This window comes from Hippichthys cyanospilos, chromosome 14 (assembly GCF_059441005.1).
Source record: "Hippichthys cyanospilos isolate Australia breed blue-spotted pipefish chromosome 14, RoL_Hcya_1.0, whole genome shotgun sequence".
Classification (NCBI taxonomy): Eukaryota; Metazoa; Chordata; class Actinopteri; order Syngnathiformes; family Syngnathidae; genus Hippichthys; species Hippichthys cyanospilos.
Window position 1 is genome coordinate 19569972 of NC_142382.1, and position 18708 is coordinate 19588679.

Genomic DNA, 18708 nt, shown 5'->3' on the forward strand with positions numbered 1-18708 from the left:
AGGACGACTCGAGCGAGCGAGAGCTCAATGTTGAGCAAACGCGATGTTGAGCAAGGGAGGGAGGAGTATCGCGAGCGAGAGCGAGATGTTGAGCGCGAGAATGCTATTGCGAGCGAGCAAAAAGGAATGTTGAGTGAGAAACTTCTTTTCAAGAACTTTTTTTCTGCGCTCAAAATCTGTTTTCGCTCGCTCAGTTTTATTTTCAACGCTCAAAATTGTTTTCCGCGCGCACATAATTGTGGCACAAATATAACGCCATACTCACACGTTATGTTTGTGCCACAAAACCGGCCAATCACAGCTTATCAAAGCACATTGATTGACAGCTCGGTATCCAATGAGATTGCTTGTATGCTATCTGTTGACGCACCCTTGTTTGCCCTATGTTCACCCGGAAAAGGCAAACGAGAGTGCGTCAACACGAACTTGGGCGGGAAAATAACTTTTAATATTATGACTGTATCGTATCCTTTGACAGAAAAGCCTTGTTAATTTTTGTACTTTAATAATATAAGCCCACCTCCTCCCGCCCACGTTGATGTGACGCAGTCTCGTTTGCTCGTTCCGGGTGAACACAACAAGCAATCTTATTGGATATCAAGCTGTCAATCAATGTGCTTTGACCTGATCGTCTTCAAATTTGGCGTGGAGAATTATCAGTTAGAGCCACTACTGGTCCAAAAATCGTCAAGATCAGACGAAATATATGATGGAGGCGGAGCTTCAAAATATTAAATCAATATTTCGTTCGCTCACAGTGACTAAAACCGTTATAACTTAGCTGAAAAAGCTTTAAAAATTTTGAAACGTTACAGTATTATTAAGACTCATGATCTTAATACTTTTACGTGATTCATTTCCAAATTACCTTTAGCGACACCATTTTTACACTTTCATGTACTGTGCTATACATGTTTCAGTATATTAACTGAAAATTAGTCAGTAAAACATTGAGATAGGTAACATTAGGGTTGTCAAGTTTTATGACTTTTCGATAATGGGCATAGCCTTTACTCAGCCTCAAAATCTGATGTCTGGCCAGAATGGTAAAATTTAATGTAACTGAACCCAGATGATCTTATCTTCTCTAAATTTCATACATCTGATGGGAGTCCAATGCTCAACACACTTGTTTTTCGTTGTAGTGCGAGCGTCACCTAGTGGCAGCAAAAAAAAAAAAAGCTAAATTTTTCTATTTATATACTTTGTTGACCCTGTCGAAGTAATATCATAGAATTTTTTTCTGACAGGCCTTCAGACACGCCTAATTTCCTCCACCAAATATTACGATGTTTTGATGATGGGCATGGCCTACATAGCAGTGCTCATTTTGACGATTTATTGTAACAGTCTATGCTGCTGTAATTTGACCAAGATGATCTCATCTTGTCACACTTTCACATATTGAATGAAAGTCCATTCCTACAGACAACAACAAACATACATTCCATTGTAGCGCTAGAATCACCTTGTGGCAGGAAATAATATAACACCATTTTTACTTTTTACTTAGTTGAGCCCGTTGAATAAATGCTAATGAAAATTTGACCTTTTCTAAAACATTGAGTTCTACTGTTCACCAGCATATGCACAAACATGTTCATAACCCAACGTGTTCATACCCCAACCTGCACAGTTCTGTGAGGGCTCATTACTACTATTGCTGCTTGTGTTTGTGTGTGTGTGTGTGTGTGTGTGTGTCTTCATTTTTATCATGAGGTCATATTATCCCTGTAAAAAAAAAAAAAAAAAAAAATCAATATTTCATTTTGGTATTATTTTTCAAGTGCATTTGACTACAAAAAGAAAATGTTTTAATGGGTCAACCCTTTTTTTTGCATTCAAAGTAGTGAAGGATCATTTTAAGTCACTTCATGTGAGTTTCATGCATTATAGAGCAGAGGTAGGATCAATCACAGTGATATTTTCACATTCAACATTAACAGTGTTTATATTTTTATTTTCAATCCACTAAATACATCATACGTTGGTCTTGTCACTCCGCCACCAATGGTTTGGCACTGACATACATATGTGGTCATATCATCACGAGAAAACATTGCATAGAATGACTACATCAAGAAGTGATCAAAACATTACATTATTTACATGACATTATCATATGACATTTTTAAAAGCAAGGCATTTCAAGACATTACCAAGAGGAGTATGCACCCATGTAAATACAAGAGAGAAATAGCATACTGTCAATTGATGGAAGGTTCTCTGCTCAAATGTGTGACATACTGTAACTTCCTTTAAATACATTCAGTTAAAAGTAAAAACACACTCAATCACAGTAAGTTATCCTGCAAACTGAGGATACATGTTATTTAATAAGGATAAGCGGTTAGGATGATGGATTACACAAAACGGGCCAATCCCATGATGACATTTTTTTTTTCTTGGTGTGTTTTTCTTTTATTGATTGAACAAAGGTGGTTAGCATCATTGGTCAAATGGTGACTCATCCAATGTTATTTTTAGCCATATATATACATACATACATACACATCGCTAGCTGGTGCCTATCACAGCCATCTCTGGCCAGTTGAGGGATACCCTGAACTTGTTTTCAGCCAATTGTTGAGCACACAGAGACAAAGAACCATTCACGCACCCTATCACACATATGGACAATTTCAAGTGTCCAATACACTTACCATGCATGTTGTTGGAGTGGGAGCAAGCCACATGGAGAACATTCAAACTCCACACAAGAATGCTGGGTTAAGCTGGAATCAAACTTGTGACTCTTAACTATCAATGGTGAGCACTGGGGACTGCAGCAAGGTTTTCTCTACTCTCCTAAACATTCTAAAGCAGATCTGAATGTTGTGGCCAAGCTAAGAAATAAGTTGAGAACTGTTCTCTTGAGTGTTAATTGCCGTTGGGGACCAATGTATTTGGTGCGAAATGAAAAGGTGAGGCTTCTCTAAAATCACCCCAGTCCCCGGGTGGGTTGCCAAACTCATCAAACATATTGGCTGAACTGTGGACATATTATAGGCCTATAAAGTAATGTGAAAAAGAAGAAACAATCATGGGAACATTCTTATACATTACTATTTAAAGGAAGAGAGCAAAGCTAAAACAAAGAGGTACTGTGTTTATGTTTGTAGATTTATCAGTCAAGATCACCCATCTAGATTCACAGCCAATCCTTATATTGAAGCAGTGATAAGATCTGTGTTCAAACACAGGTGGTCACTATGAACAAAAATATATTCTGATGAGTGCTAAATTATTTTCCATAACATACCTATATGCAAAAAAGTGTCAGTTATCAATATTGGTACAGAGAAGCAGGAAGTTATCAATTATTGGTAGAGAAAAAGTTATCATGCATCCCTAAAAGCATCTATGAAGTACTTGTTTTCTGCAAAAGCTTTTTTTTTTTCAATTAGTTTTGACAATTAGTTATTCCTGGAGATGATAGTGATGTTAAATTATCATGCCTATCTGCTGTGCTCGAAATCAAATTTCAAATTAACTTCTAATACAGTAACTCAAGTTATGTACCATAATTCCCCAAATATAAGACACACCTGTGGATAGGACGCACCCTAATTATAGAGTCAAATTCTGGTATTTTCTATGTTACCATGTATAGGACACACCAAGAGTTTGGCGACTGTAAAAACTGTAGCAGAAATAAATAAATAAATAAAACTTAGGCTTTGTCATTTCTTCATATTTTTTTATATTCATATATGTAAGTTATTTGTTGCAGGCACAGTGCTGCCTCAGGAAGCAGCTGAGTGTGTCTTAGAGAGAGCTTTAGGAAGAGTTTCACTTAGTCTTAGAGTCTTTTGAAATTAATGAGAACTCTGATTGTACCTCCTTGTAATGCTGCTTGGTTAGCGAGGCTTCACACCAGGTCAATGTTCGAGGGCGGTCAGTCCATTAGCGCAGACCTTGTAGCAGCCTCACGGTTTGCAACCTGCTCTGATTCAATAAACACTTTCTTCTTGAAAGCTACTGTAATATTCCTTTGTGTGAACAAGGATGGATTCAGATGGTGGTTCAGTCTGCTCACTTCTTTTATTGAAAATAATGCCATAACAACTGCAGCTAACACGAGCCTCTGTTACAGTAGCTGCAACAGGTGCTGGCTGCTAACAGCCAACTGGCTTTCGCTCTCTAGCTCGCCCCACTGCTGTAAGTATTGTAAGCAAGAATACGGCTGATATAAAAATGCAAATCTGTGCGTCAAAACTCTGATTATTTGGCTGACAGATCAATCTTGCTCGAATTATATCATACAAAAAAAAAAAAAAGTTTAAGTTACTGTTTGTAGGACACACCAATATTTTGGGGATTTGTTTTTGGAAAATAAAGTGTGTCTTATAGTTGGGGAATTATGGTACTTGATATTTGGACATTGGTTCATATGTGTATTCTGTCAAGATCACAGGTGTCAAACTCAATTTCCAGGGGCCAGATCTGGCCCGTCACATCATCACAACTACTGATTTGAGTAAAGTGCCAAACTTGCAAGTTGTCTTCAACTTTTAAAAAATTGGGATGAAAACATGTTTTGTTCCCAATCTCTCTTTTGAACAGTTTTTACCAGCCTCTGATCTCAAAACTTCACAAGTGTGTGACTAACACAATTAAAATGTATTTGACTTCACAGTCATTCCGGCCCTCTGACAGAAGCTGCAATAACAATGTGGCCCACAATAAAAATGAGTTTGACACCCCTGGTCAAGATGGTCTAAAACCGTAATGCTATAAAGTAGGACTTTCACTGTCCAATTCCGACATTGTGGTCCTCAATAACATATCACTGGTTCAGTTTTGTTGCTCGTCTCTCCCGGTTGTGGTTGACTGTTTCTTGTCGCTGATGTTTTTTGCGAATCATTTTGGAAAGATCCTTGTCAAACACCTCACCAGAGCGAAGTGCTGACACCAAGTCATCAAATTCACCCCCTTCATCTCCCATATTTATTTGAACTTTCTTTGCTTTCTGCTCTCTGTCTCTCTTCATCTGCAAAAAAAAAAAAAAACAGGACAGATTTATTTTTTCAATATTAAATCATTAACAACTATTAGCAAACTACTATAGCTACTGCTCCCGCAACTCCACCCCATATAAGTAGAAGGTATTGGATGAATGGATGGACAACATATAGAAATGAGTTGTAAACTTTTGAAAAGTTCTCAAAACTAACTAGAATGTAGGGCTGCACGATTATGGCCAAAATAATAATCACGATTATTTTGGTCAATAATGACATTATGATTATGAATCATGATTATTGATAATGTTTGGTCAAACATGTCTATTTATTGCCCTTTTGTTAAATAATCAGTATATAAACAAGGCTTCAAGGCTTGATACAAATAATAATAATAATAATAAGCTAAAATAAATAAATAAAGTAAATAATAATTAAAACAAATTCACCCCCCAAAGCGTGGCAAAAATTTTGCACAAAGGTCAGCAGAGCTAACTTAGTTCTGAGTGTAAACCAAAGAAAAAAACAAACTTAGTTAGAACAAAGCAAATTATTTACTTTTAAGGTAATTTTAATGGAAAGATGGCGCAGTTGTGTGTGGCTGGCCGTCTACCTCTGCTACCTTCTCTGTGTATTGTCCTGTTTATAGCGTTTTTTGTTCATAATGTCTCACCGCTGCTGGTGTATGATCGCCTGACCCTTTTAAATATTCATGATTTTGTGGACAAACTCCCGGTCCACGACTTTAGTGGACAACAAAGGACACCGCCGCCGCTATTGGCGTCTATTCCCCCCTGCCTATGGCGTCCAGCCAGCGGGTTTCTACACAATGACCGACGCAGAAAACGAGGAAAGAGAGATGGTGTAGTGTGTCGTCTGAGAGCTTACTTGGCTTCTTCCAGACTTAACCCTCACCGTCCACCGTTTGTGCGCTCCGAAGTGAGCGCCAGCTGAAGCATGCAAGGCTACAGGGACTGCTGCTATCGATGGCTGCTACTGACTGCTCCAGAGGCCGGGTATCCGTTCCCCTGTCACTGGCCCACGAGGATCTGCAGACGGGGATGTGTGCCGCAGAATCTCTGCCCAATCGTCCGTACTTCCCAACAAGCTGACCGGTGTTTAATTCACATGGCTCTGTTAAACATTATGTCCGTGGCGAACAAGACCTTATCTTGAACGACTTTTTTATTTCTTCTTCCTTGGATTTTCTTTTATTGATGGAAACCTGGCTGAAACCAGGTGAAAACAGCGCCATAGCAGAGCTCCTCCAACCCAGCTGTTCCTACTTCAGCTCCCCTCGTCTTGCCGGGCGGGGAGGTGGGGTCGCTGCTGTTTTCAAAGACAGTTTTAGATGTCGGCTTCTTCCCCCAGACACCTATTCCTCTTTTGAGCTACATTTATTCGTGTTGGAGTTTGCAAGTCCTGTGTTATGCGCTGTTGTTTATCGCCCTCCCAAACAATGACATGGACTTTATTCAGGAGTTTTCTGAGTTTTTGGCAGACTTTCTCCCAAAAAATGATAAACTCCTGATATGTGGAGATTTTAATGTTCATGTCTGTTGTCCTTTAGACCAGTTTGCCACGGATTTTAAAAGACTTTTAGTGTCTTTTAATTTATTCCAATTGGTGGATAAACCTACGCATCATCTTGGGCATACCCTGGACCTCATTATTTCTGCTGGGCTCTCAATTTCCATTTGTGAGATCTCTGAGACTGTCATCTCAGATCATTTCCCCATTATTTTTGAATTTCAAGCCCCCTCATCAGTTAGTAAGTCCCTGGTTACATCTAGTCAGTCACAACATCACTTCCTCCAGAATTTTTTTTTCCCCAAGATGGCGGCGCATGTAGATGCAGCGGCCACTCGCTCTTCTGACAATGCATTGGTTTGTTCGTCAAACAAGTGTTTTGTCTGAAAGTTTTTCCGCTCAGTTTACGCCACAATACGTGTACAGTCGATGGGTCTTCTTACAAATCCGGAGAGGCAAAATTTGCCAAGTTTTAAACACGGACCTGGAGACCTCGCTAAGGGAACTGGGGCTGCTACGGCAGCCTGCTAATTCACTGGACTTGCATGCTACCCCTCCCCCGGAAAGGAGGCGCGGGAAGCGGTGCGCCAGGATGAGGAAGCGGGGCAAGCGCGGAGGTATCCCAGCTAGGCTAGAGGCTAACCCAACTCGCCCGGCCATACCATCTATCCTTTTGGCGAACGTTCGTTCACCGGACAACAAAATGTACGATATCCGACTTCTGAGATCAGCAAACCGAAAAGTGAGTGACTGTTGTGTGTTAGTTTTCACTGAAACATGGCTAAATAGTAACATTCCGGACTCCGCTAAACAACTAGAGCAGCTAACATGCTACAGATCCGACAGGGCGCTCGCAGAGGGGGGGAAGTCGCACGGTGGCGGCGTGTGTGTTTACATCTGCGAAGCGTGGTGCCGGGATGCCACTGTAGTATGCAAACACTGCTCACCTCTGGCGGAATTTATGATCATGAAGTGTCGCCCCTTCTACTTGCCAAGGGAGATAAGTTCAATCCTGCTGGTCGCTACCTATATCCCCCCAACTAACAACAGCAACAGAAGTGCGGCGCTGAACGAACTGTACCAGGCTATCAGTGAGCAACAAACAGCACAACCAGACGGCTTCATCATCCTCGCTGGGGATTTCAACCATGCTGCTCTCAAAACTGCTCTCCCCATGTTTACTCAACAAATCCACCTTGGATTAAAGGACATAACATTTTGGACTGTGTTTACACTCAGCACAAAGGAGGGTACAAAGCCACCCCCCTCCCCCACATTGGTGCCTCTGACCACCTCACTATTATGCTAATGCCTGCTTACAGACCAAGAATGAAAGTCATCAAACCTGCACTGAAAGAAGTAAGGTTGTGGCCACAGGAGGAGACCTCAGCCCTATAGGACTGCTTTGAGTCAACAGACTGGGACATTTTAAAGGAAGCAGCCACCTACAATGGCATCACAGATATTGAGGAGTACACAGACACAGTGACCTCCTACATCACCAAATGCATGGACGACGTGACCCACATCAAGAGGATCACCACACAAGCCAACCAGAAGCTATGGTTAACAGGAGACGTCCACAGGCTGTTGAGGGCCAGAGACAAGGCCTTCAAAGCTGAGGATAAATCAGCCCTGAGAAGAGCGAGAGCCAAACTGTCCTGTGGCATCAGGAAAGCCAAACAAGAATACACAAACAAGATAACTTCTAACTTCAAAGACAGCAAGAATGCACACAGCCTATGGCAAGGCATTCAGGCTATCACAAACTACAACCCTGCACCACAAAGCTGTGAGAGCGACATCACTCTGCTCAACAACCTAAACAGTTTCTTTGCACGGTTTGAGGAACAGAACACCACCCGCCCACAGAAAACACCACCACCTTCGCACAACCAGCCGCTGTGCCTGTCTGCGGCCAGTGTGAGGAGGACACTCTCCGCCATCAACACCCAGAAAGCAGCAGGTCCAGACAACATCCCTGGCAGGGTGCTGAAAGACTGTGCAGAGGAGCTGAAAGATGTTTTTACAGACATCTTTAACACCTCCCTGAGATGCCCATTGTGCCATCAGGCTTCAAAGCTGCCACCATCATACCTGTGCCAAAAAAATCCTCCCTATCCTGCTTCAACGACTATCGTCTGGTGGCACTGACACCCATCGTCATAAAGTGCTTTGAACAACTAGTCAAATCACATATAAAATCCATCCTGCCCCCCAGCCTGGACCCATATCAGTTTGCCAATAGGGCAAAGTGATCCACAGACGACGTAATCTGCTCTGCCCTCCACCCGGTACTCACCCACCTGGACAAGAAAGACTCATATGTGAGAATGCTGTTCATAGACTTCAGCTCAGCGTTCAACACCATAATACCACAACAACACACCTGCAAACTGGACAAACTGGGCCTCAGCACCTCACACTGCAACTGGCTGCTGGATTTCCTCAGCCAGAGGCCTCAGGTGGTGCGTGTTGGCAACAACATCTCAGGCAGGATCACCCTGAGCACGGGGGCCCCACAAGGCTGTGTGCTCAGCCCCCTCCTCTTCACCCTATTGACACACAACTGCACAGCAACCCACAGCTCCAACCACCTCACGAAGTTTGCTGACGACACAACACTGGTGGGCCTCATCTCCAACGACGACGAGACCCACTGCAGGAAAGAAGTGGCGCTTCTGACCAGATGGTGCAAAGACAACAACCTCCTGCTAAACATCAGCAAGACCAAAGAGATGGTCGTCAGCTTCCAGAGAGGCCACACCCAACACCTCCACTGACCATCGATGGTGCTGCAGTGGAGAGGGTGAGCAGTACCAAGTACCTGGGGGGTGCACATCTGTGATGACCTCTCCTGGACCACCAACACTGCATCTCTGGCCAAGAAAGCACAGTGGCGTCTAAACTTCCTGCGCAAACTGAAGCGGGCAAGTGCCGTGCCACCCATCATGACCACATTCTACAGAGGAACCATCGAAAGCATCCTCACCACCTGTACACCACCCACCTCAGCCGCAAAGCCATCACGATTGTCACCGATACAAAGCACTCTGCACATAGTCTGTTTAGCCTCCTGCCCTCCGGAAAGAGGTACAGGAGCCTCTGCTCCCGCACCACTCGACTCAGGAACAGCTTCATCCACCAGGCCGTGAGACTGCTGAACTCTCCCCCCTTCCCAGCCGTGAAACTGCTGAACTCTCTCTCTCTCCCCTCCTCTCTCCCACACTCAGCCCCAGCCAGAAGAAACACCTAGCTGGCAGACGAAGTTTAGGTTATTGGACCCCCCCCCCCAAAAAAAAAAAACTCAAACTTTGCTCATGCACTTGCAAAATTTGCACAGACTTGCTGCTGCCATATTTATTTTATAATTATACTTCTATTGCATTAATGATTACACTTAGACACCTAGAACTATAACAACTACCTCAAATACACACAACTGGGACAACCACAGTCAGAGTTGTCTTGCTTTGTCTCTTACTGTTGGATTGTCTTGCCATATGCTGCTACTTATGTCTTGTCTTGGGGTTCTCTTGACATACTTGGTTTTTCGTATTTAGTTTTAATTATTAGTTTAACAACACTAGGCAAAGTAGCTCTAACATACTGCACATTACATTACTAAAGATAAGAATCTAGTTTTTAGGATTGTCTCGTCTTGCTTACCTGCACTTTTTTATTGTACATGTAAAACGCAGAGGATAGTGAGAAACGAATTTTCGATTCCTTTGTATGTTAAGCACATGTGAAGAAATTGACGATAAACTTAACTTTGATTTTGAGTTGATGAATTTTCTGCTGCATTCAGAGCCTCTCAGTATTGTGCCTTAAATGGCCTTGTCTCCCCCCTTTGTCCGGATAACATTCTGTCCGCCTTCCACACTACCTGTTCAGAGATTTTGGACTCTGTTGCCCCATTTAAGCAAAAATCGGCCAAGCCAAGAGCAGATCCATGGGTAAATGATACCACCTGTGTGGCTAGGCAGCGCTACAGGCAAGCAGAACGGAGATGGAAAAAGGACAAACGACACGTATCTCTGGAGATACTTAGAGACTCTTTTGCGGATTTTCAGAGGACTGTGAGGGAGACAGTTTTTCTCTAACATTATTTCCAGAAGCAACCATTGTCCCAGGGTGTTCTTTAATGCAATTAATTATTTATTTAACCCCACCTACCTCTACTGTAACTGATGTCTCATCTGATGTCTCATCTGATGTCTCATCTGCCACATGTGAAAACTTTCTTTGCTTTTTTGTTGACAAAGTTAACTTGGTCAGACAGGCTACCAACAGATATTCCATCAAGGATTTGCCTGTTGCCCCAGCTCACTCTGCTATATTCGAGCACTTTGTACTGGTTTCTTTCTCCTCACTGGCTGTTATTGTGCAATCATTGAAACCTACCAACTGTCCTCTGGATGTTATTCCTGCTAAAATACTAAAGAGTGCTTTCAATACTGTTGGGCCTGTACTTTTAGTATTTGTAAACACCTGTCTTAGTCTAATATCTGTTCCAGCTGCTTTTAAACATGCTGTGGTTAAGCCCCTTTTAAAAAACATAATTTGGATCCCTCGGTTTTAGCAAATTTTAGACCTGTCTCACATTTACCTTTTCTCTCTAAGGTGTTAGAGAAGGTTGTCTTTGTTCAGTTAAGGTCCTTTCTGGAAGACAACTCTATTTTTGAAAAAAATCAGTAAGGGTTTAGATCCCGTAACAGTACTGAGTCGGCCCTGCTAAAAGTGCATAATGATATTGTTCTGTTGATGCCGAGTGTCCTGTTGTCTTAGTACTACTAGATCTCTCTGCTGCCTTTGACACGGTGGACTACACAGTCCTCCTGTCTCGCCTCAACCATTATGTTGGCTTTTGCGGCTCAGCACTTGAGTGGTTTAGATCATATCTGTCTGATAGAACCTGCTCTGTTTGGATTGATGACTTCTGCTCCTGCAGTGCTGCTCTCTCATGCGGGGTCCCACAAGGTTCTATTCTTGGCCCTATGCTGTTTTCTTTAAACATGTTACCGCTTGGTTCAATTAGAGCAAGACACAACATTTCTTTTCATTGTTATGCAGATGACCTTCAAATATACCTGCCACTGAAACTTGATAGTGTTGATGCACAAAGTTCCCTGCTTGCATGTATTGCTGACATCAAGCAGTTGGTTGGCTCAAAAATTTCAACATGTAAATGATGACAAAACAGAGTTCATTATGTTCGGGGACTCTGCAATGACTGGCTTTGGCCCCTTGTCTTCCTCTTTTAATTCTTCTGTTAGAAATCTGGGTGTGATTTCTGATAGTGCTTTTAAATTTGATAGGCAAGTTAACAATGTGGTTAAGACAAGTTTAACTGGTCCAGAATGCCGCTGCCCATCTGCTAACAAATACCAAAAGAAGAGAGCACATCACCCCAGTCCTTTATTCCCTCCATTGGCTTCCTGTTCATTTTTAAGTTGAGTTGAAACTTTTATTGTTTGTTTTTAAAGCTCTTAATGGCCTTTCCCCACCGTATTTTTCTGAGCTTTTAACTGCGGGAACATGTCAGGGCTTTGAGGTCATCCAACCAACTGGTGTTGGAAGTGCCCAGGTCCAAGTACAAGCACTGGGGTGACCGTGTCTTCTTGGTGGCTGCTCCCAGACTTGGGAATAAACTCCCTCTTAATTTGCGCACTTTGTTGGACCTGGGTCTCTTCAGATCAAGACTGAAAACCCATTTATTCAGGACGGCTGTCAATATTCAGTAGTGTGGTGACTCTCTTTTTAAAATCTTTTATTCGATTTAAAAATATATATATATATTGCGTATTCTGTGTCTTAAATTGTATGTATTATTCTGTATGTTTTACTGTGTAGCACTTTGGCCGAGCTCTAGGTGGTTGTAAAGCGCTATGTAAATAAAGCACATTTACATTTACATTTTATCGAATTAGCAGTCAAAATATAATTTTCGGCCATTTCAAACCAAATTTATTCTTTTTTTTTGCCAATTGGAATTTTCAAAATGGGCCTCTATTGACAGATGGCCCGGTATATATTAGGAATCGGGTGAGAAACTCAAACGCATAAAGCAGATGCTTTTGTCATGCAAACATGTGGGAAACATTGTTCCCTGGTGGTAGAATGACTATGTGCTTGATTTGACCTGTAATCAAAAAAAGGGCTTGACTTTTTAAATGTTAATATCACCGAGGATCAGCTTAATTAATCGTGGCACCCAATATCGGCATCACAATTAAAATTCAATTAATTGTGCAGCCCTACCAGAATGTATCATTTATAATCAGTTCATGTACGGTGTATAGTGCAATGTAATGCATTACAGCACTATGCAACGTTTTATATCTGGTAAAACACAGCTCTGGCAGTGCAACAAAAATGTTCTCAAACCTTGGCTTCCAGAAGTGCCCGTTTTTCTTCTTCCTCCTTGCGCCTGGCCATGTCCTCATTAGCCTGTTTGGCTTCTGAGAAAGATGAGAGGAAAGTATCGAAAATCCCAAAGAATTCATCAGGCTGAATTTTGGACGAGTCTTCTCCAAAGTGTTGCAGTGCTTTGCCAATCTGTAACCATAAAACGTCATTTGTGATGTAAATTAAAACATTTTATTATAAATAAACATTGTGAAAATTTGTGATGGTATCAGTCAATGGCAAAATATTTGTGAAATCGTTGTCTTCTATGGAGTGGCATTGTGACTGGACGGCTCGATGAATGGCTGGTATAGGCACCAGCTAGTAGGGGCGGGGGAAAAATCGATATTGCGATATATTGTTGTGTTCTTTGTGGCAATACATAATCAATACACTGACAGCCAATATCGATATTTTATTTCAACATCATTAATTTACAAGTTGTCCGTGTCACCGTCACTACCCAATGTCTCCTATTCATTTTGAGGGGGCGCTAATCAAGTAAATGGGGGGGAAGTAGGCGGAAGCAGCGCCGGAAACAAATAACAGAAGAAGTTCAAAAACAAATCAAGTAGAATGGTGGAAAGCACGAAGAAAAGAATTAAAGACTCGGCCGCAAGTTTCCACGCCAAAGTGTGGAAGCACTTCGGGTTTCGGGAAACTGACGACAGGAAGGCACTGGACAAAGAGTATGCAACATGCAAGATGTGCTTTACTAAAATTAAATATAACAGTAGTGCGACAAACTTGCAAATGCACCTCGTTCGCTATCAAGGTGAACTACTACGATGATAGTAAGGGCAAACCAAGTGAGGCGACAATCACTACTGCTTTCAAAGCACGAAGAACGAAGGCTTTCACAGAATGATGGTAACACCGGAGCCACGGTACGAGATCGCCAGTTGTCGACACTTCACGGACAAAGTCATCCCCGCAGTATATGCATGCTATGCTATATGCAATATGTCTCTGCTCAGAGGTGTGCACTTACATCTGAGCATGCTGTTAAGTTATTGTTCCTCAAGAAGAATGTGCCTTGATGTGTCCACTGTCCAGTTTAGAAGTTAACTAATGTTCCCGCACCTTACATGTTAACTAATGTTCACACACTTTACATGTTAACACAGTCAATGTAGCCAGCCGTACAGTGTTGTTTTATAATGTTCATGCACTTTAATCTGCACAGAGTTTACAAGACCAGGAGGCAGTGAGTTGCACTTTTTGGCAGTTTTTGGATTGAATATATGCATTTTATCATGTTTGGCATTGGATAAATGCATTTTGTCTTTGAATAAATGCATTTAAGCATACAGTGGGCCTCCATGTTACGAACTTAATCCGTTCAGAGGCTATGTTCGAATTGGTCGTATGACGGGCAATCCAAACCTATGTTAATTAGTGAATGCGTGCAACGCGGGCAAAAACCTTAGGTAAAAACATTACGACTATATACACATTAAAAATTAGTAACAATCTACTGTACAGTTAAATTTAATAACATAAATATACAAAGGAAAAATTACATTTACCTTTGGGGCTACGTGACTTGAGCTGGTGGTGGGTAGAGGCGGAGGGGAGCAGAGACAACCTGCAGAATTTATTTTATTTTTTTCTTAAACGAGAACTTTTCTTAAACGAGAACATATCACCGGCGATTTCCTTCTCTTGAATCCATAATAGAAGAAGCCTCTCCATTTTGTTGTTGACCGAGGTCTGTCCCCTGACAAGGAAAGTCTTGCCCTTAGAAGACTTGCTTGCTTTCATAGCTTCCTTGTTCTTGAGAATTGTACCGGCTATACTCACTAGCAAGGTTAACTATGTGTGCGCCTCCTTCTTATTTTTTTAATTATCTCCTGCTTGGTTTCTATTGTCATCATCCTCTTACTTCTTCCTTTACCGCCACTTGCAATTTTAGAAGCCATGTCTAACAGATAAAGTTTGCAAAGTCTTCACAACACACCGACCAGCTCGTGCCATCAAGCTAGATGAAGCCAATAGCATATCGGCATTTCTGTGATTGACGTGATGCCGGCCAATAGCATATCTGCATCTCCGTGATTGAGACCGTGACTGTGACCTTAATCGACCAATAGCATATCGGCATCTCCATGACTGAGACCGTGACTGAGACGGTGACTGTGACCTTAATAGACCAATAGCATATCAGCGGTTCCATGACATGCAAGAAAACTTGAGTAACGTGAGTTACCTGTATTATCCCATCCCTACCAGCTAGCCAGCAACCCTTGTGAAGACGAGTGGCTAGAAAAGACGGATAGATGGATGGATGAATGGATAATGATAATGTGCTAGACACTGATGTTGTACCGTAGGTTCTCCTATTTCTTTACATATTTCTTTACATTTCCTCTCAACTTTGTACATACAAGGCTGCAAGATGGCGGCGTGTGCACATCGCGAGGCCCAGCGTCTGATCAGTTTTTGCAAGCTCACAGTATTATATCTACTCGTTTCGGGTCTGTTTGTACAGAACAGCTTTGCTCTTTTATCTTACTGACGACAAGAGCTTTTTGAGATCGGATTACAAAGTTCCATCTGTTTTATCGATGATCTACAGCTCATCCCAGAGCTCCAGAAAACAACCGATGCGATGCATCCTTCCTTGATAAGCTAAATGACTTCTATGCTCATTTTGACCAAGACAAACTGGAAAAGGCTGCAAAAATGGAATACACTGTTCACCAACAAACCATCACACTCATGCCCACAGATGTTGAAAATGCACTGAGCAGAAGCCACGCAAGGCTGCTGGCCCTGATGGCATTCCTGGACGTGTGCTCAGAGCGTGTGCTGTGCAGCTCGCTGGTGTCTTCACTGACATCTTCAACCTGTCCCTGGCCCAGGCAGTTGTACCAACATGCTTCAAATCCACCTACATAGTACCAGTACCAAAACACTCCTCTCCATCATGCCTAAATGACTACCGCCCTGTAGCATTGACACCCATTGTTATAAAGTGTGTAGGAATCATTATTAGTAGTTATTATACATTTGCCATGATAGTACATATTTGGAGCATAAGAGAGTGTTTTCAGCTTGGCTGTGGCTACAAGAGGACGATTCGACTGCGGAGTGCGAACAGCTGATAAGGAGACATCAGCGGCAGAGCCCCTGGGAGGTGACGTCAGGACCTCTGGGCTCACACGCACTACCAGAGAATGTGAAGATTGATAAAGGATTCTTGTTAAATAGTACCATATAAACAAGTATGCTGTGTGCCAATTTTACATGTAATCAGATGCCTCTGTATCATATAAAATGGGGGGTGTTAGAAGTATCGTTAGAGAACGAATGTGCAGTGACCAAATAAACCCTACACTCCTCTCTCTCTCGAGAAAAATATAAACTGAGTGCCTTTTCTTTCTTTATTGCCTAATTATTATAAATGTCTATTTGGTGAACCTGACAAAGTGCTTTGAACGGCTGGGCCTGACACACCTCAAAAGCAGGTCTGCCCCCCACACTGGACCCACATTAATTTGCCTACCAAAAGCAATAGGAGCACAGAGGATGCCGTATCAACAGCACTGTTCTCGATACTCTCCCACTTCGACAATAAGAATAAATATGCACGGATGCTGTTTGTTGATTTCAGTTCAGCATTCAACACTGTTGTCCCCTATAAGTTAATCACCAAACTTGGGGATCTCAGAATTAGTACCCCCGCTCTGTAACTGGATTATGGACTTTCTGACCAACAGCCCCCAGCATGTCAAGTCTGGCCACAACCTCCCCACCACCATCACACTGAACACCGGCGTGCCACAGGGTTGCATGCTGAGGCCCATTCCTCTACTCCCTCTTCACTCATGACTGCAAGCCTATGAATGGATCCAACTCCATTGTCAAGTTTGTAGATGACACCACAGTGATCGGACTTATCACCAACAGCGATGAGTCAGACTACAGAGCGGAGGTTCAGCACCTAGCTGCACGGTGCGCTGACAACAATCTACTCCTCAACACCAGCACAACAAAGGAGCTCTTTGTGGACTTCAGGAAGAAGAAAAATGCCACACACACACCCATCCACATCAATGGCATAGCAGTTGAACGTGTCTCCGGCTTTAAGTTCCTAGGCATTCGCATCGCCAAGAATCTCACCTGGACTACTAACACCTCCAGCTTGATCAAGAAGGCTCACCAACGGCTCTTCTTCCTAAGGACACTTGAACACGAAAAGAACCATCTGTCTGCCGACATACTGAACAACTTCTACCGGTGTTCGATTGAAAGCATCCTAACCAACTGTATCACAGGATGGTATGGGAGCTGCTCTGTTGCCAAGCGCGCAGCGCAACAAAGGGTAGTGAAAACTGCCCAAAGTATCACAGGGACCCCGCTAGCTGCCATTGAGGATTTCCAGTGGAAGCAATGCCTATGCAGGGCTCGGAGCACCCTAAAGGACCCCTCACATTCAACCATAGACTCTTCCAACTCCTCCCCTCCAGGAGGTGCTTCAGGAGCCAGCAGACTAGAACCAGCAGGTACAGGAACAGCTTCTTCCCAACAGCTGTTCCCCTCCTGAACACTATGCCCCTGCCGAAATAACATATCTTGTATATTGTCAATATATATAATATTTGTTTATTTATGTACTAATAGCACACCTGTATACTGCTTATAGCAATCATATATTCTATTATACTGACAGCAAACTTATGGAACACCTGTATACTGGCTCATCATATATTTATATATTCTAATAACTCTACTGTATATTTGTTTATACTTTGTTACAAATTCAAATCAATCATCCTGTCTATACTGTATATAATGTATGTGTAAGGGCCAAATGCACAATGTCACGTGTTACCTTGGGGTGGTGCTGTGGCTTCTATAAGCCCTAGACTCATGAGTAGGGTTAGGGAGGATTGACCCGGAAGTGCAAATGGTTTTGACCGCAGGTATGGTAAAGGTGCAACACGGTGTTAGAAATTTGTTTGTCTTGACAGTATTCACTGTCAAGACAAACAAACAAATCATATTTGTTTTCTTATACATAGATGCCGATGACATTAAAATCTGGTGCAAATAAATAAACTCACACAGTGCAGCTGTAAAAGGGTCATTTGTCGGTGTACACTAAACGTGGAATAGGAAAGGCACATCAGCCAGGTCCATCCACATATTCAATGCTCGAGAGCACCGTATTGGATGGTGGCTCTTACACTAGTCAAAACCGCTTCCAGTTGGACCGTTGGATCGTTGGAACTGCGTCAGCGTTGATGTGTTTGAGTCTGGCAGAGGTGACGTGATGACCAACGAGGGAAGCTGGTGTTGCTGTTTGGAGGTTTGGAGCACTCTACCGAAGATTGGCTGTGAAGCTGTGGCACTAAGCGGTACTTGCCCGCAAGGCGCCCACTATAAGGACAGAAGAGTATGTATAATATGGCCATTTATTTTATACGCACTTAAAATAATTTGGGGAGGTGTGTGTGTGTGTGTGTGTGTGTGTGTGTGTGTGCGTGTGTGTGTGTGGCGTAAATCCATGATTGCCGAAGACAATGACAAAGACTTTCATCGTTGGGTGTTTGATTTGCTTGCACTGACTTTGTTGTGTGTGCTGATAACTTTTGTTGACTGCACTGCATACACTCACTGACTACTGTAATCATGAGTCAGAGTAGCGTGGCGACAAGCGTTGCCGAGAACTGGCCATGTGTTCCGCCGTTAGTGGTGACGTCACACGTATATTTGAGTCACAGACTGAGAAACAGGTGGTGAAACTAACCGCTAATGCGATTGCAGAAAAATGTGATAGGTTTCAAATGGACAGAAA

The 18708-nt window shown here is 42.6% G+C and overlaps 1 protein-coding gene across 3 annotated transcripts in view; it reads right to left on the bottom strand.

Annotated features, from left to right (window-relative positions):
* Positions 1–1939: 1939 nt before the first annotated feature.
* Positions 1940–18708, bottom strand: part of LOC148413252 (disheveled-associated activator of morphogenesis 1-like) — a 132518-nt gene continuing 115749 nt past the window's right edge. For all 3 annotated transcript variants that reach the window (XM_088433462.1, XM_088433463.1, XM_088433460.1), the window contains 2 exons: positions 12885–13055; positions 1940–4993 (listed from right to left, as the gene is read on the bottom strand). In XM_088433462.1, coding sequence (XP_088289588.1) covers positions 4790–4993; positions 12885–13055 — 375 coding nt within the window. In that variant the 3' untranslated portion in view covers positions 1940–4789. The remainder of the gene's footprint in view (positions 4994–12884; positions 13056–18708) is intronic.